Consider the following 18,893-nt stretch of genomic DNA (forward strand, 5'->3'; position numbering starts at 1 on the left):
AAGAGCAACAAAAACCCCTCTGATGTAAATACCTCAGTGGTGTGCTATGTTCCTGGCTCTGCCTTCTTGAGATTTTGAACACAGTGTTGGGGAAAACTGTATATAATCTTCAGGTGTGTCATGACATTCACCAGGATGAGAAGATGCTAAAGTGGAGGGACAGCTTGTGCAGAGCTTGGGGAGTGACACAGCATGACATTTAGTGAACTGCAAGTTCTTGTTACTGCCGGAATAGAAGGGAGAGATGGGCTGTGGTTTGAAATGACATATGCAGATGCGCATAAGGGCTCTGCAGACTAGAGAGATATGCAATTTCAAGTGACCAGAGTCAGAATGCTGGAGCATGTAGTACCATATCAACTGTAATTCTCTTCCTTTTACATCTGCATTTGTATTTTAAGAGGATTTTGTAACAATTTTACAGCGAATCTAAATCCCGATCTCTTCTGCCGAAAGTGACCATCATTAATCTTTCAAAATCGCAATCCCTTAACTGAAGAAAGTAACTTATCCATATTTACCCAACGTCAAAGCAAAGGTAGCTGCAATCTTCTTCTCTAAATATCTGCCCCCCTATTCCAAGTTCCCTAATGTTCTGAAAACTGTAAGCACCGTTAAGTAATATTACAGAACTGTTAGTGTTCATCTTATGATTCCCTTCCCCTAGAAATTATGGCTTTGGAGAGTAAGGATTTGGGTTCAGGGGTTTTAAAGAAAAACAATAAATACAGACAGTTGCTGTATTTCTTGCCCCTCTCATTGTGAGCGTCTTCCTCTGGAAGTCCAGGAACCATGAGGCATTCCGTTTTGAAAACCCTCCCCCACCATTCAAGGTGTGTAAGAGGCAAACAGGGAGAGAAATGCAAATACTCAGGAAATTGGTATCTGCCTTTCACCACTGTCATCTTTGTTTCTCAAATAGAAGCATGTGATTGGTTACGCATTTCTTTTAACATAATTTGTCTACTTTGGTAAAAATAAAAGCACATACTACAGATGATTACATATGCTAAAAACCACTTTTAAAATAGGAAAATAAAGCTTGGAAATGATTAGCAAGGTATATTTTTCATGTGTGTGAGCAGTTTTAAATCTCAAAATGCTTGAGGAAAACCTTCAAGTAAATGTCATTAAATGGCAGTTTTTTATGTTTTAGGAGACAATAAGGAGACACTGAAGAATAATCAGATTTTCTAATATCTGATTTTTGAAATCCTGAAATTATGGCCATATTTATATATGTTAACTTCTTTTTAAAATAAATGTATCATGTCATAAATGAGATGAATCTGACTTCATTTAAATGATTTTGAATACCTGATTAGTAATATTGAATCAGTTGCCTCTCTCAAAATTAACATTTAAAATTGTGATACAATTTTAATATACTCTTAAATCAAATGATAGACTTTACCAATGTTGCTTCATTTGACTATGCATTCTTTTGCTCTTTTACCTGAGGTCTGCATGTAAAGGACCTACAGAAGGATATTCCTAAATATATTTTTCCTAAAATATTTATGTACTTTTTTCTCCCAAATCTCACCAGATCACAAATATAGGCTACCTTGCATTTACTTTTAGATTTTTCTTCTTTACCCAGATCTAGCCTACAGAAATTAGAATGTTATCCCAACTTGTCCATTTGTTAAGAACATAAATTTATGGAGATCAGGCACCTTCATGGTAATAATAATAATAATATGAGGAAAGCATTTTTGCTAATGTGCTTCATGACCTCTTCTTAACTAATAATGAATAAGAAGGGTGATATGGATATACTAGTTCAAGTATAGTAAGCAATTATATCTTTCCCATGATTAATGAAACTATCGTTAAAATAAGATACAGTATATATATATATATATATATATACTTCTTTCATTCATTCAAAAATGCTTATTGAGTATCTTCTAAAAATGACAGTTACTGGGCTAAGCAGTGAAAGTACAAAAATGACAAGATTTGTTTCTTTCCCTGAAGGTATTTGCATGTGGTCAAGAGACAAATATAGAAACAAAATGTAGTGGCTTAAATCAGTCTGTAAGTGGGGGCATGTGTAGGGGTACAATGTGAGTATGTGGTTGGCAGTATTTTCATCTGATATAGGATAGCTTCCATAGACCTTTTTTTTTTTTTTTTTTAAGTGGTCTACCCTGGCTGCACATTAGAATGACCTAAGGAGTTTTTAAACATCTCTGGATGCCTGGACCCCACCTCCCTAAGCGAAGCAGGCCCTGGAAGGAGGGGGCCCAGTGTCTGTTTATCAAAAGCTTTATCATTATGCTGATACAGATACACAGTTTTGTGGAGCCCCTGGCCTGAGTCTATTAGAGGACCTCCTGCCACGATCACAGCTAGCTGCAAGGGAGGCTGAGGAACATTCTAGCTGCATGCCCAGGAAGGAGAAGTGATTTGGGAGTGTAGAGAACCCAATTCTCTGTTGGAGCTTTAATAAAAGTTTAATGAAGATTCTAAGAAGGCAGACATTCCTGAATTTTGAAAGATGGATAGAAATTTAACAGGAAGAAAATAACATTTACAAAGGCACAAGGAGAGTGAAAATCCTTGGAATGTGTGTAGGAGTGTGGTGTGTGTGGCTGGAGTAGCAGATGAGGCTCAAGAGTTAGGAAAGGGCTTGAATATTAAGGGCCTTAGATGCCAGCTGAGGGAACTTGGAATTTATCATGTGATAGGTAACACAGTTGGGATATAAGCAAAGAAATTCCAGAAACGAATTGGGGGTTTGAAAAAATCCTTTTCTGTGGTCTGGAGAATAGATTGTATATGGGTCTTACCCTGTTTCACCCTACCTGTAGGTGTGGCTCTTAAAACAAAAGTGGAACAGGATTATATGTTAATCCTTCAGATAATCTCTAGGCTCTGTTCCCTGACCTGCTGTGATCCTGTTTCTCTGTTGCCTGTGAAGTTCCTAGACTACTCAATTTCACCTAGGAGTCTATTTTTACATCCTCTTGGCCATGCCCTATATTGTGCTTGAGAATTCCACTCTGCTCCCACACTTGGCAATTTTGGCTTGACTCAGAGCATTGGACCACCTGATTGCCTGCAAAGGGTCAGATGGAAGTCCAGGGATTGGACCAGAAACTGGGAATCATCTTGGGTCTGGAGTTTAAGACACACTAACTGAATGACACCCACCTACTCTTCTCCTTCTTGTTTTATAGAAAAGATAGTATGTTTGGTGGCTCTTCCCATTTCAATTGTGAATGTTTACCTGATGCAATATTTTTATTAACCATGGTCTGACAGGGCATTTCTGTCAGGGTGTTCTTTCAACAGAATACCTACTCTGGTCAGACACTATTTTAGGCTCAGTATACAATGTTCCCTCTTCTCATGCAGCAACATTTTGAGGGGGTGGGGGTGGGACAGCGGGGGAGAAATTAAGATTTCTGTTGTGTATATGCTGAAAATGAGGTATCAGCTGTCCATGTGGAAATGGATTTATAAGTCTGAGATTCCAATGAAAAGTCAGGGTTAGAGAAACTTGGGTATCATTTATATAAACTTAGTATTTCAAGCCATGGGATATCATGAGATCATTTCAGAATAGTCTGGAGCTCAGGAAGAAAAGGGGCTCAGGATGGAATCCTGTGGATACCAGGATTTAGAGACTGAGCAAAGGAGAAAGAGCCAGTGAGGCAGAGGCAGAAACCCAGGAGTGTGATGTCAGGGAAGCCAAGAGAAGACGTTTCAGGAGTGTTTATCTGCTACATGCTTCTCAGAGATCGGGCAAGATGATAACTAAGTGACCCTTGAACTTGTCAAGGTGAAAGACATTGTTGACTCAGATGAGGGAGGACTCCAAGGAGTGTTGGGAGCAAACCTGATCAGACTGAGCAGAGAGAAGAATCAACAAGTTAGGAAAACAACATGAAAAGCTTCAGGGAATCAGCCAGTAACTGAAGAACATTATGTATTCAAGAAATTCCTTCTGTACAGTACATTGAATGATTTTATTAAAAAATGTTATTGGGCACTTACTATATGCCAGGCTGACGGCATCAGACTTTGTTCTTAATTTATTGTTTCTGAACGTTTAGAAATGTATGGCCAACCAAACCCGATGCCTATTTCTCCTGGTAGGTGGTTAGAACAGCTTCTCTGTCTTTACAAAGCATTTTTTAAAGCAGTTTGAAGAGGCTGAGGAAGAAGGATTGATATGTATTCACAAAGAGTGATATTAAATCTCAGAGGTGATATTTAATGTTCTTAGCTGATTATCAAATCATAATATCCTCATCCTCTTTGCTTTAGACGGGGAAAAAATTAAACACTTCTGTTTGCCCCCAATCATTTTAGATAGAGCAGGGCCAGCTGACCATGATCTTAGTGAGATTTTACGTGCATAATGATGGATATGGTTGATTTTAAGTATTAAAACTAGAAGAAAAGCCTTGACTGTTGTTAAACAATGTTTAAAATGATGTCGTGTGTACTGTTTGTTTTCATGATTCGGATATGAGGATCTCCACGTGAACAAGGCTTATGTCTTGGTCTATGAATCATCGTCAGAAGTTATTGAACCTGGTCCCAAGAGCATTGGTGTTTGGAAAATATAGGTTCACTACTGTGTTTTTTTGAGAATTTAGAGCTATTGGGATTGTCACACTGAGTTCGATCCACTACAAAATACTGCAGTGATTCAGCAAACAAATTCACTATGGTTTTAACCCTTTTACCCTTCTCACATAGGTCAGCTTCATTTTTCACACTCTATCACCACAGCCCGTGACAAACCGATGAATCTGAAACTCCTCAGTAGGTTCCAAATGCCATTTTTTCCTCATCCCAAACCTGGTTCTCCTGTTTGTGTACGTTCAGCCCCCCGACTCATCACCTTAAGTCTTTCCTCTTCCAGTGCCTTCCCAGGCGGTAAACACAACTACCTGGTGCCGCTCTTTTCTCCTAACACTGCGGCATCTGCTGGCTCATTTCCATGGACACCGCGTAGCTCACGACCTCAGTACCTCCCAGACGGAGCACGGCAGTGACCACTTCCCTGCTTCCCCCATACAATCCTGCGTATCTTTGTTGCCAGATTCGTATCGTTGGAGCACATCCTGTTCTCATCGTGACCCAGCTCTGTATTGGGGGGTGGGGGAAGGCTCCTCTTTGTCAACAGAAAGAAGTTTGACTAAATTTTGAACAACTATGGTGTTCAGTCTGGGCCCATCTGCCTTTCCTGTGTAGCAATTCTTTACACCTCCGTGTTCCAGGTAAACCGAACCCCTCCCTGTTTCCTCATCCACACCCTCTATTTTCTTTAATTTTGATTTTGTCTCACATTCTCTTCACTCAGAATTCCCTTCTCCTTTCTTCAGGTCTCAGGAGAAACCACACCTCCAGGTCTTCCCTGCTTCTTTCCCCAGTCATTTTTCTTAAATTTTGAGGGAGGAAAAAGAATAGGAAGAACTTAGAATTCCCTATCATTATCCAGAAGCCTGTTACACTCTCCTTTGTATTACAGATACTTATATATGCTTCTCTTACTTCATTTTAACAACATGAGCATAGGATATTGAATCACTGTACCATTGTATAGTAATATTTAATGTGTTTCTTATAGATATTCATCTATGATGAATGAATGAAGTGGATGGAAGTTGAGTGTGAGGCAGTGAAGCAATATGAGGTGGTTAAGTTAGACCCTGGGTCAAACTACAGGATTCAAATGCTGACTCTGCCACTTACTGTGTGCCCCTAACCCTGGAAAATTGCTTAAACCAATCTGTGCTTCAGATTTTTCATCACTTAAGTGGGATAATGATAGAACTTCTCCCATAGGATTGATCTGAGGCTGAAATGTGGTCATGTTTATCAAAACCTAGAACAGTTCCTGTCATTTAATAAGTGCTGTATAAATTTACCTCTTATTAGTCCTGATAAGGGTAGAGTTCTAGCCTGCTCTCACAGATTTCTCAAGTATCACTAATGGTGTTTGTGTTACTTTATTTAATGATAAGCTTTCTCAGTTTCAGCATGATTTCCTTATTAATGTGGATGTATATACAAATATTTTATTGAGGTGCATATAGTTAGTAATTGCTTGAAAGTTTTAGCTCATTACTTTATCCAGAAGATAAAATGTTAATACCAAGTGAAATACTGAAGAAAATTTCATAGTGTTTAAAAACTTGCCAAGTTGTATCTCCCATTTTAGAGAATATGCATGGTCTCCAGGCTATTGATGTCCCATGGTTTTTATGTTTGAGATTAAATTTCTTATGTTCTTGCTTTTGAACGTTTTGATCCATTATTTAATATAGTTTCGTTCAGTTCACATAGGGTAGTTTTAGGTCTAATTATCTCATACATCTTTTCCCTACTTTTAAATATTCAAAGGAAAGTGTGGTTTGGGAAATGCATTACCCCCCCCAATTTTATTGAGAAAATAATTGACATACATTCCTTATAAGTTTAAGGCCCACATCATGATGGCTTAATGTACACATATCATGGAATGATTACAAGAGGTCCAGCTAACATCCATCTTCTCATAAAGATAAAATAAAAAGAAAAGTAAAAGAAAAAAAGGAAGATATTTTTTTCTTTTTGATGATAACTCTTAGTATTTACTCTTAACTGTATTTCAGACAGAAGTGTTGTCTATCATATATATTATATATCAAATGCTTATTTATCCTATAACTAGAAGTTTGTACTTCTTGACTACCTTCCTCCAATTCCCCCCCTTTCCAGACTCTGCCTCTGGTAACTCCCAAGTCTGATGTCTTTTTATATAAATTTGTTTTTTTTAATTAAAAAAAAATTTTTTTGGATTCTACTTGAGGTGAGGTCATAAAGTATTTGTCTTTCTCTGCTGGACTTACTCACTTAGCATAATGCCTTCAAGGTCCCTCCATGTTGTCACAGATGGTAGGGTTTCCTTGGGTTTTTTTTTTAAATTGATAAATAATATTGCATTCTGTGTGTGTTCTTTATCCATTATTCCATCCATGGACATTCGGGTTGTTTCCATATCTTGGTTATTGTAAATAATGCTGCTGTGAACGTGGGGATGCAGGTATCTTTTCAAGTTAGTGTTTTCATTTCCTTTGGATGTGTTCCCAGAAGTGGAATAGCTGGATCATATGGTAGTTTTATTTTTAATTTTTTAAAGATCCTCTGTACTCTTTTCCATAGTGGCTGAAGCCATTCACAATCCCAGCAGTGCACACAAGTTCCCTTTTCTCCACATCTATGACAGCATTTGTTATCTTTTGTCTTTGTGATGATGGTCATTCTAACAGGTGTGCAGTGATATCTTATGTGGTTTTCATTTACATTTTCCTGATGATTAGTGATGATGAGCATCTTTTCATGTTAGCATTTCATATATCTCTCTTCAGAAATGTCGGTCAGGTCCTTTAATCATTTTCTTTTCTTTGTATAGTTGACCTACAATATTATATTGATTTCAGGTGCACAACATAGTTATTTGGTATTTAAATACATTACAAAATGGACACCATGATAAGCATAGTTACCATCTGGTACCATACAAAGTCACTGCAATATTTTTGACTATCTTCCCTCTGTAGTATTTTTCATCCCCGTGGCTTATTTATTTTACAACTGGAAGCTTGTACCTCAATCCCCTTCACCTTTTTCACCCATCCCCTACCCTCTCCTCTCTGGCAGCCACTACTTCTCTGCATTTATGAGTCTGTTTCTCATTCTATTTGTTCATTCACTTGCTTTGCATATACTTTTATATCTTTAGAGAAATGTCTATTCAGGTCCTTTGCTCATTTTTCAAAATTTTTTTCCCATTGTGTGAGTTCTTTTTATATATTGGATGTTAACCCCTTTTCAGATAATATAGTTAGCAAATATTTTTTCCTATTCGATAGTTTTTACTTTGCTGATAGCTTCTTTTGCTGAGCAGGAACTTTTCAGTTTGTACTTCCACTTTTTTTGTTTTTAATTTTGGGGGGAGACACGGGAAAGGCAGTATATACAGAGAAGACAAGTAGTGATTCTATAGCATCTTACGCTGATGGACAGTGACTGTAATGGGGTATGTCGGGGGGACTTGATAATGGGGGGAATCTAGTAACCATAATGTTCAAGTAATTGTACATTAACAATACCAAAATAAAAAAATTGCCATTGGAATTATGCCATAAAAAAATGCAATAGGGATTATATTGAATCTATTGATAGTTTTTGGTAGTATTGACATTTTAACAGTATTAATTCTTCCAATCTATGAACAAGGGATACCTTTCCATTTATATTTGTCTTTGATTTCTTTTATCAATGTCTTGTAGTTTTTGGAGTAGAGATCTTTTACTTCCTTAAATTCATTCCTAAGTATTTTATTGTTTTCGGTGAATTGTAAATGGGACTAATTTCTTTATCAGAAAATTTGTTCTTAGTGTATAGAAAAGTGACTAATTTTGACATGTTACTTTTATATCCTATAATTTCATTGAATTTATTGACTAGATACAGCAGTTTTTTGGTTGAGTCTTTAGGATTTTCTATATATAAATTTCTGTCATCTGCAAATAGAGGCAATTTTACTTCTTCCTTTCCAATTCTGATAGCTCTTATTTCTTCGTCTTGCCTGATTGCTCTAGTCAGGACTTTAGTACGCTGTTGAGTAGATGTAGCAACAGTGGGCACCCTGTCTTGTCCCTGATCTTAGAGAAGCTTTCAAGCTTTCATCACTGAGTCTGATGAGAGCTGTGGCTTGTCACATATGGCCTTTATTATGTTGTGATATGTTCTTTCTGGGAAGTGCATTCTTAAGACTCTTAGAACTATTCTACAAACATCCATGGCAGAACTGCTATTTCTGAGTCAGGTTTTTATGTATAATCTAGAAGGCAGATATACTAGCAGACAGAATACTATCTGATTCATACATAACACCACATACAATGTGTTGCTTTTGAGAGTATGGGAAAAACTCCATTTTCTTATGTTCTTTTTATTGTAAGAAATTACAGGAAGAGTTTTAATTACCTTGTAGTTGTTTCCTTATTCTCAGTGACCAAGGGAAAGGGAGGAAAGAGCTTTGGTCTGGAGGAGGATTGCCTCTGGGAAGATTGCTCAGCACGGAGGGATGGAGGAAGTGTTAGCGTCCAAGGACCTTTCAAATACAGGTGGATTATTCTTTGTATTTGCATTGAAACTGAGACTAGTTACTTGAATTCTGCCATTGAGATGGATGTGTTTTACCCCTCTTCTCAGGGTCAGGTGAACCAGAAAGGTGCATGCATTGCCATTTGAGTAGAGTTCATAAATACGTTCAACAGAAATAGGAACTCTGAAAGATACATCATCACACAGCACCTGGTTCATTTTATTTTTTTATACCTGGTTCATTATTAAATGGTTATGTAATCTCAGATTTGGAGATTTATCTGATAGTGAAGGTAGGTAAGAAGAGCATCCCAGGCAGAAGAAACACAAAATATGATTGGGAAAATATACCGTGTCTGATAAACAATGAACAAACAAATTGGTATAGATAGTGTAATTATCCAAGGGGTTAGAAAAGCAGGTTGGTTCAACACATGGGAAGACCTGACTGCTAGGCTGAGGGGTTCGGGTGGCATTCCTGCTCATTGGTGTCCTTCTGTTCTCAGTCATTTGCTCCCTCCCCTCCTTTCCCTTACCTCCCTCCTGCCTCTTTCCCTCCTTTCTCTGAGATTTTAGCCCAAAGTTAATGAGCATCCTATGTAGAAATAGGAGAGCTGTACTGAAGAGTGGATGGTAAAGAAAATCAGTTTAGTTTCAGCTCAAGGTCGGAAGGAAGGGTGTCGCCTCCATTTGGAGACGGAGAGCTGATGCTCCGGAGAGAGGCCAGGGCTCTGTGCTGTGCTATGACATTATGTTGAGAAGTGACTGCAGATGCTCAGATGTTTAAAATAGCAAAGGAACCAGCGTGTGTGTTTGTAGGCTGAGAGGGTGAGGAGAGCAGCACAGAACACAGAGCAGGAGCCGTCACGAGGGTACAGTGAGGCTGTGTTTTTGTGGTAGACTCTATCTTTGTGACTCAAGTGGTGGTGGAGAATGAAAAAATGTATTGATGCAGCAAATTAATTTGCTAATATTTAGTAAAGTTTTTGATCTGTGTTTTTAGGTCAATATGTATCCAATTGCAAAATCCATCCATATTTGGCATTCTTAAATCAGTCATTGGGTTACTAGAAAATTATATGATGAACAGTGACGTGTTGGATCGAGTGTTCTTTTGGAACCAGTGTTAGGTTTTATGCCAGTTACCTCTCATGATGTATTTTCTGTAAATCACCAGATTTATAGATGATGTAAATACAGTGGAATAGTATATGAACTAATCTCAAGGAAAACACCAGATTTATATAATAGTGAAAATCCTAGTTTACTTGTATTTTCATACTAAAGGATAAAGATGAATATGGCAAGAAAATAGGATATCATTTGATTGTAAAGAGTTATACCATAATTGGAGTGGGGACTCAGAGAAAAAATTAATTGAGTGTTTTCAGTGGAAGAAAAAAGGGTACAATTGACTGGGGTTAGCACATAGAGATATCATTATGTAAAAACAGCTATTAATCCTTTTTAGTGATTGACAATGTTAACACAGTTATCCTAGTGCTAGAAACTAGATTAATCAGAGAAGGCAATGATGCTAAACAGTACTGTGGAAAGTGCTTTCTATAAAAGATCTTTTCTTCTTTGATGTATGATTAGATTTAATGGACTCAAGCATTTGATGTTTGTAGTTTTAAAAGTATTAGAAGAATGACATCCCAAGTTATGAAATGGAGCTGTCGGTGAAACTTAATAAAGTTGTTTTTGTGCTGTGTTTAAAATTTTTTTAACCGTAAGGTAGTTAGCCACCAGCATAGGCTCTGGGTCCTCCTGAAGCCTCAGGGTCTGCCGAGTGGAGTTTACTGATCTCTGAGATTTTCTCAGAGCTGTTTTCTGGAACAAGACAGGAATGGGACAAGGAGAGCCTAGGGTTTGAGATTTGCAAGTCAAGACTAATAGATTCCCGCATCAGGTCAGCAGTTTCTTTACTCCTCAAATTCCATTTTTTAATATTTCCATCTCCTCAAATCCATCCTGATATTGTTAATTCAGAGAAACATCTCTCCCATCATTGAATTCTCACAATACTTGATCAGTAGCTTTCTTGTGACAATTATATTCTGTTTTACATTTTGTTTTTACTATTTTCTATATAAAGTGAACTCCTGGGAGGCCACTACTTTGGAAGCAACTAAAGAGCCTTTGCTAGTGCTTGCTGTACAGTAGGTGTAGAAAACAAGTAAATAAAGTTAGCAAAGTAATTGTGCACCATTCAGTTAACATTGTTCAGAGCTTATGTCTTGGAGGCCCTTTGCAAGAACATAACAAATCACTGTATGGTAAGGTTGATAAGGTGTAGGCCTGAGATGGCCATTTTGCATGGCTTATATTTGACAAGTCATACAGCTTCTTCTAGAATAAATGAATGCAGGCTTCTGTAAAGATCCTCCTAGAGCCATGTTGTATTTTATTTATTTATTCATTCATTCATTCATTCATTCATTCATTCACTTTTACCTCTTTTGAGTTGCCCCTTTGGGTAAGCTGTGAAGCTCAAACAGTTCTTTCTCTAAGGAAAAAATGCATATCTCCACACAATTTTGCTCACAACTTGAATGGTTCAGACTCTGTAAGGTCCAGATTAAGAACTCCCTACCCTAGAGAATTCTAAATGTGAAAACAGTAGTCCCTGTGTAGTGAACAGGGGGACAATAAAAGTACATTTTCTGCACTATTTGTCAAGCCAGTGAAATGTTTCTATAATTGAAGTGGCAATTGATTTTGATGTGGTAATTAAAGTTGATCATTTTCATTTAATAATTGAAAATGTTCTGTATAATAGATACTAGAGTCATTGCAGAGAATAAGATATATTTGGACATCTGTTATGGTCAGGGCTGAATGACCCTCTTTAAAAGTCCTGGAAAATATTCTTTGCCAGAGAAGTGTCTTTATGTGGGAACAGTAGTCCCTGTGAAATGAACAGGAGAAAAACAAAAGTACATTTTCTGCACTATGTATTTATCAAGCCAGTGAAATATTCTGATAATTAAAGTGGTAATTGATTTTGAAATGGTAATTAAAATTGATCATTTTTCAATTGGTAATTGAAAATGCTCAGTGTAATAGATACTAGAGGCATTGCAGAGAATAAGGATGCATTTGGGCATCTGTTATGGTCAGGGCTGAATGACTCTCTTTAAAAGACCTGGTAGTAATATTCTGTGCCAAGAAAGGACATCTGTGAGGTAAGTAATTTATTGTCACCCAAAGTGTTGAAATCAGGAATTCAAAGTAAAAGAAAACGAAGTTGAAAGATGAAGTTGTCCTCTTGGAGTGAGGACTTGCCTCTGGTCCCTACCACAAATTCGAGTCCACATATCCCCAGTTTCTTTATCTCATACCCTAAATCAGGTATTAGAGACAGGTGCATCACCCAACATTTTAAAGTCTGATGGCCCCCGTTTATATACCATCCATTCAGGCTTTTTTTTTCTTTTGGTTGGCATGGAGAGGGAGAGGTGGTATGCAACACCAAGTTTCTGTGGAGGGTTGAGAAAATAAAAAAATTATTTTCACCCTAACAGTATGTACAAGTGTACTAGCAAAATGAGATGTACTCTAAGTGTCTTGGGAAACTCCACCCCACACACAAAAGGTGGAATCCTCGTCAAGATATCAGAGTACCTCCATGTTGGTCTGCCCCAACTATGTGATTCCAGGTTTCACTTTTCCTGAGAATCCTCGTCAAGATATCAGAGTACCTCCATGTTGGTCTGCCCCAACTATGTGATTCCAGGTTTCACTTTTCCTGACTCTGGATTGGATTGGTTGTAGGCTGTGAGGGAAGGAGAGAGGTCAAAGATGATACCTAGGTTTTGGACTTGAGCAACTGGGTAAATGGTGTGCCATTTCTTTGACATGGCATTATGCACAGAAGGAACGATTGGGATGGAGAGCTGGAAAGACGATTCCATTTTGAGCTTGTTAAGTCCATTTGGACACTGCATGTACCTTTTCTTCATGCAAGTTGGAATGGTGAATATTGGGAAATTCCAGTAGTGTGCATTCCAGTGCCAGAAATGTTAGTCTGGAATTCTGCTGAGAGGTTAGAGCTATAGATAAACACTTGGGAGTTATCAATGAGTGGATGCTGTGTATGGCCATGGGCCCAGAGAAGCACTCCAACAGTGAATGTGTAGGGTAAGAGGTCTGTGGCCTCAGTTCAATGTTTACAAGAAATTATAAGAAAATCCCTTTGCCTTATTTACATTTATTTTTAAACATTGTGAAAATGAGGTACATCATTAATAAAACTAACCAACTGGGGATTGGCTGGAAGGAGGTGGATGTGGCTGTAAAAGGGCAACATACGGTGTTAAAACTGTTCTGTGTCTTGACTGTAGTAGTGAATATCTGAACTTAGATAATAAATCCTATAGAAATTAATACATACAAATGAGCATGTGTAAAACTGAGGAAATCTGAGTAAGATGGATGATGGTATCAAAGTCAGTATCCTGGTTGTGATATGGTAGTATTTATTGTTTTGTGAGCTATTGCCATTGGGGGAAACTGGGTTTCAGAAAATGTTCAAAAAAATTATATAAACTTCTAATTAAATTATGTTAAAAACAAAGGTAATAGGCACTCAAAAGAAAATCCAGAACCTATGGGACATTAAAATTCTTGAATGTTAAATAAAAATAAAAAATTGACTAACCTCCTTCAATTCTGTCTAGCATTACATAAAACAGTAAAAATTCTGTACATTGTCTTTATTATATTAGCTTTACCCCTTTTTTTAAAAATATGTTTGAAAGTATGCTCTTCTAATTTCACAATGTGACACAAGTAGTTACCAAATTTAGCAACCTTTCAATCTCTAATAAAACCTTTCAATTTAGTTTTATTAAGAGAAGGGTATTAAAAGTTACATATAGCAATTTGCTGCTACTTTTTGCCTGCATTTTTTTCAGAAAAATGCAGTTAAGGTACTAATATTTTTAAAAAGTAGTAGAAAACTGTCTCTTACAAAGAAAACACTTATAAAACACAGAATTGACTCAAATGATTCCACTTAAAATTAAGCACTGTTAATATGATGATTTAAAGATGCTAGTGTTTTGTGGTGAAGTTTGAAGGAAAATTATGGCCTTTTGTTTTGAGATGTTAAATGCTATTTCTTGGTGGAACTCTACTCTGTATATGCAAATAACCTTTTCATTTTTATTTTTTCTGCAAAAAATTTATCAGCATTTAGGCAAAAATCAAAGATAGTCCACATTTCACTTAGTGTATTTGAGACACTGTAGTTACAGTGTTCTTACACATAATTTTTGCTTTTAGGTCTTTGATTTCAGTTATCTGAAATAGACCCCACATATTCTTAGTAATTGTTTTTAATGTAGATCCTTTTGGCTTTAGGCACAGTGAAATTTGTTTCTGTTTGATTTTGAGTTATATTATCAACTACAAAGTGTATTCGCTTTTGATATAACAAACTCCTTTACAGGATTTCATAAAATCTTGCCTATTTTTAAACTTATTTTCAAATGAAGGTGATTTTTTTTAAACCAACCGGGAAACATATTTTTAAAAGGTAACCTTACATCTGTCTTTCAAATAAGCGATCTTTCCTTTCCAAAGTTCTGCTTAGAACCACTAAATTCCCAGTACTGTAGGAACCAATTGCACAGTCCCAGTGAAAAATTCATGGCAAAGAGTAGCTGTGACTTAGCCCCACCCCTCTCTCTGGCCCTGTCTCCATTCCTAGAACCACTGTGTCCAGTCTCACCTTCAGACTTTTGATGCTCTCTTATTGGAACATCTTCCCTTTTCTTGACTTTTCATGTACACTCCAGCACCACTATCCAGTTGACCAGCTTTGCCCCTTACTCATCTTGCTCAGGCATTTTCTTTTAAAGGTTGTTTTTAAAAAATGTCCATTTGTAGTTCTTCACCAAAATTCATCTGAATTCTCTTGGATGTTTAGTGTTGTACTCAATATTAACCCAGTCTTTAGATTGACCTTTGCTGATGTGTGGTTGTATTGTGTGGTCCACGGTTCCTAATGATGGAAGTGGGAGGGGAAAGGGATTAATAGTCAAGAGAAACATCTGTAGTTCACATCTGTAGCCCACCCAGTGCATCCCTCACTGTGCATGGCTCAAAGGGTGGCCTCAGTCTGACGGTTTTTATAATGAACTAAATCATGAAGAAAAGTGAAAGGAGGTCATAGAAAAAGTTAAGGATTATTTCAGTGAAGAAGTGAAAGTAATTTTCCATGTACACCACTTTAAACCATCTTTAAAAATGATGGTAGCATGCTTTGCTTGCTTTCAATCAAATTTAGAACAGAGAATGGAATTCTTATGTGGTGCCAGTCTGCAAAAGAGTGGAAGGATTTCTTGGCAGCATGAGTCTGCTGATACCAGAATGAGTAGTATATGAAGATTTAAATGGTAGGTTATGTCAATCAATCAAATAGTATTTTTATAGTTTAAGACTAATGGGAACTTATAAAAATGAAGGAAATATTTTTTAAAAGAACAAAGAAGTAAAACATTACTCAGTATCTCACCATCCAGAAATGCATTCTGCAAATTCAAAAGCACAAAACAAGAGATTTATCTATCTGGGACTTTTCAGGACTGACCTTTCTGAACACAGCATGGACTGAATAAACTTAATGACAATTTTATGTAACCTTAAAGAAATAAAGATTTCTTGGTTTGGAGTTGTGGACAGGTTATGGACAAGGCAGAAAATTATTATAGATTTTTTTTTTGTAAACTGAGCATTAACTTTAGAGATTTACTAACTTTTTGTGAACAAAACTACAATGAAAAGTGCCCAAGAAATTTAATTGCACTGCCAGCCTAATTAAACAATGTTCTATGTTCTCAATAGGTAGCTGAGAGAATTTATTTAAAAAAAAAAAACCCTACTTTTGAGTTTAGTCTTTGATTTAATCTGTAGATCACTGCCATTCAGTAATCAGAGATGTACACATTTGTTTTATTTTTAAGCTGGATAATGCAGATGAACAGGCAGCCCAAATCAGAAGGGAGCTGGATGGTCGCTTACAACTGGCAGAGAAAATGGCAAAGGTAAATTAACTGCGACATACTGTTCCACATTTCTTTCTTTTCTTAGATTTCTGGGAGTGGAAAGAATTTTGCACAAATAAAAGCTAGCATAATTGTATCATTTCCTTCTCTACATGCATACCTCTTAAACTCAAATACCTGAATGCATATTATCTAAATGGAGTATAGTATCTATTTTACATATCTATCCTTATAAATATGAAATGTTTGAAGTCAATGATAACTCTTATAGATTATTCTTAAAGTAGTGTCTGAATTTCTCAAACTGCCATATTCAGAAGAATTGTAATATTGCACTAAGCATAATCAGGAAGAAAAATATCCTCCTGCAAAATCATATATTCTGAAGTATCCAGCACAGTGCTTGGCATATAGTGGTTTCAGCTAATATTTGGGTGTAATAATGGATGATAAATATGATGTGAAGTTTCTAGTACAGTGTGTCAGAGTGTGTTCAATATAGTATTTTACTTTTATTTGTGCAACCACTGTTTCTATGGAAAGTAGATTTCAAACAAAAGCTCTGAGTTTCATTTTAATATGTAAGACGTTTTAGAGATAATGGAACTTAATTGTCTAAATCCTTTTTAGTAAATCGATGTATTCATTTACTTTAGTGGTTAAAAAAAATTTTTTTTTGGTCCTTCCAAATAAACTTGGTTATAATTCTCTTGATCTGAGACTAAGATTTTTTTTTCCCTTTTCCATTCTGCTAAGCAAACACTGAATCCACAATCAATAGGCTCTCCTCGTCTGCCTTCCATCCATGCATGTCTCTGTCTATCTGAAGGGTCTTCCCTATTTAGGAATTTTTCTTCATTTTTTAAAATTTCGGTATAATATGTGTACAATAAAGTGCACAGATCTTTAGTTTACAGTTTGATAACTGTATGGATATACACCCCATGTGACGATCTCCCAAATCAAGATAGTGAACTTTTCCAGCACTTGAGAAGATACATACCATACCTACTTTAACAATTGAAGTATTTGTTTTTGCAAAGAAAACTGCATTTATAAATAAATAACTTTTAAGAACGTAAATACTATGTTCAAATGTCTATAGAGAAAAATAGAGAAACAGTTGGGGAATCATAGAAAAATAGAGAAAACTGAAGGAACTTTGCATAACAGAGATGACAATAGCAGAGACATGAGGAAGAACCTGCAAGGAGTGAAGATATCAGATGATATGGGGTTGGAACTAGAGAGTCACATTCACACAAAGGGCAGTGGTTAAAGGACAGCATGCCATGTACTACCCCCTGGATATCTAGAGAGGTATGACATCATTCTGTAGATTCAGATGTGGAATTCATAGCATGGGAATGAAGTAGCTTTTAAGACTGTTGTGAAGCTTTAGAAACAAATGCTTTCCCCAAAACCTTAACCTGAATTGGAAACTGGCTAGAAGGGCATTTGCTTTTCTGAAAGACCTCCGGGAATCCAGGGAGATGCGCCAGACACTTCGGGGCAGGATTCTGGACCTACGATCAGCATTTAAGTTGCCTACTTGCATATAGATTGTACCTGAGAATATGCACATTGTCGTAAATCGGACTTGGTTCTCCAAGGGCCTGGCTGAATATGTGATGCTTAGAATAAAGTTTAGATGAATTTCTCGAGGACTAAGCAGCAGGAGGGAGAGTCTTGGAGCAAGAGTCTTAGGTGGGTTCTCGAGTTCAGATCCGTGGAGGTGAATGTGTGTTTATAACCTTTGGCCTGAGTCAGAGAAGGGTACGGGTGCCTAGAGGGAGACTTCTCTTTGAGGAGACCCTGATGATTTCTTCAGCAATGTTGTTGAAGGAGGAAAAGTGTGGAGAAAGTGAAGCCAATGGAATTGGAAGGAAAAAAAATTTTTTTATATGTTACCAAAAATAAGATGCCATTTAGTGAATATATTGACATAGCAGGTAGAGCATGTTTCATTGCTTTCTACAATTTCACCAAATTTAAGCCATCTTCATAAAATATTTATAAGCTTATTACAATTTACTGACCTTGTTACTTTATATCTCTACAATAATCTACAAGCCTAGGGTGGATGGTACAGTGAATATATTTTATAGACAAGGAGTTTGAGGTTGAGGGAAGATCATCAACTTCCCTGAGATTAGTAGCAGAGGCAGTCCTCAAGCCCTGTCTTTTGACTCAGGAGCCTGGGTCACTCTCTCTGGGCCTGCTCCTCTTCGTATAATAAATCCAATGTAATAAATCAATCAAAAAATGGTTTATTACTAGTTAATAGTTGCAATCAGATACATCTTCCTACCTCATTTCACAACACCATCTAATAGCAATAAACCACAGGGCAGAAATATCTGTTTCAACAGACAGAAACATTGACTTTACTATTATAGCCAAGGCATAATTAAGAAGTAATAGCAAAAATGTGGACTGGACCGGAAAGAGACCTGTGGGTAAATCCATGATTGCTATCTCCTAGCTATATGACACTAGGCAAGTTACTCAACTTTTTGGTTCCTGAATTTTTCTACCCATAAATTCAGTGAATAATGAGCACCTACTAAAATAGCCAGTCATTGATTTAGGCACTTGGGATATATCCAGACAAATGTAGTTGTGTCAGGATAAAATCGGACACAGGTGTTCCTGCCACGTCCTGGTGGAGCTCATGTTTTATTTGGAAGAGCCCCACAATAGGTAATAAACATGGCATAATAACTCAATTATGGAAGGTGGTCATTTACTGTTTAGAAT

At 36.8% G+C, this 18,893-nt stretch overlaps 1 protein-coding gene across 14 annotated transcripts in view; it reads left to right on the forward strand.

The window, feature by feature from the left end:
* Window positions 1–18,893, forward strand: part of CADPS2 (calcium dependent secretion activator 2) — a 519,662-nt gene that overhangs the window by 206,166 nt on the left and 294,603 nt on the right. For all 14 annotated transcript variants that reach the window (XM_073238523.1, XM_073238521.1, XM_073238513.1 and 11 more), the window contains one exon: window positions 16,092–16,172. In XM_073238523.1, coding sequence (XP_073094624.1) covers window positions 16,092–16,172 — 81 coding nt within the window. The remainder of the gene's footprint in view (window positions 1–16,091; window positions 16,173–18,893) is intronic.

The sequence above is a fragment of the Manis javanica genome, chromosome 6 (assembly GCF_040802235.1).
Source record: "Manis javanica isolate MJ-LG chromosome 6, MJ_LKY, whole genome shotgun sequence".
In the NCBI taxonomy this organism is placed as follows: domain Eukaryota; kingdom Metazoa; phylum Chordata; class Mammalia; order Pholidota; family Manidae; genus Manis; species Manis javanica.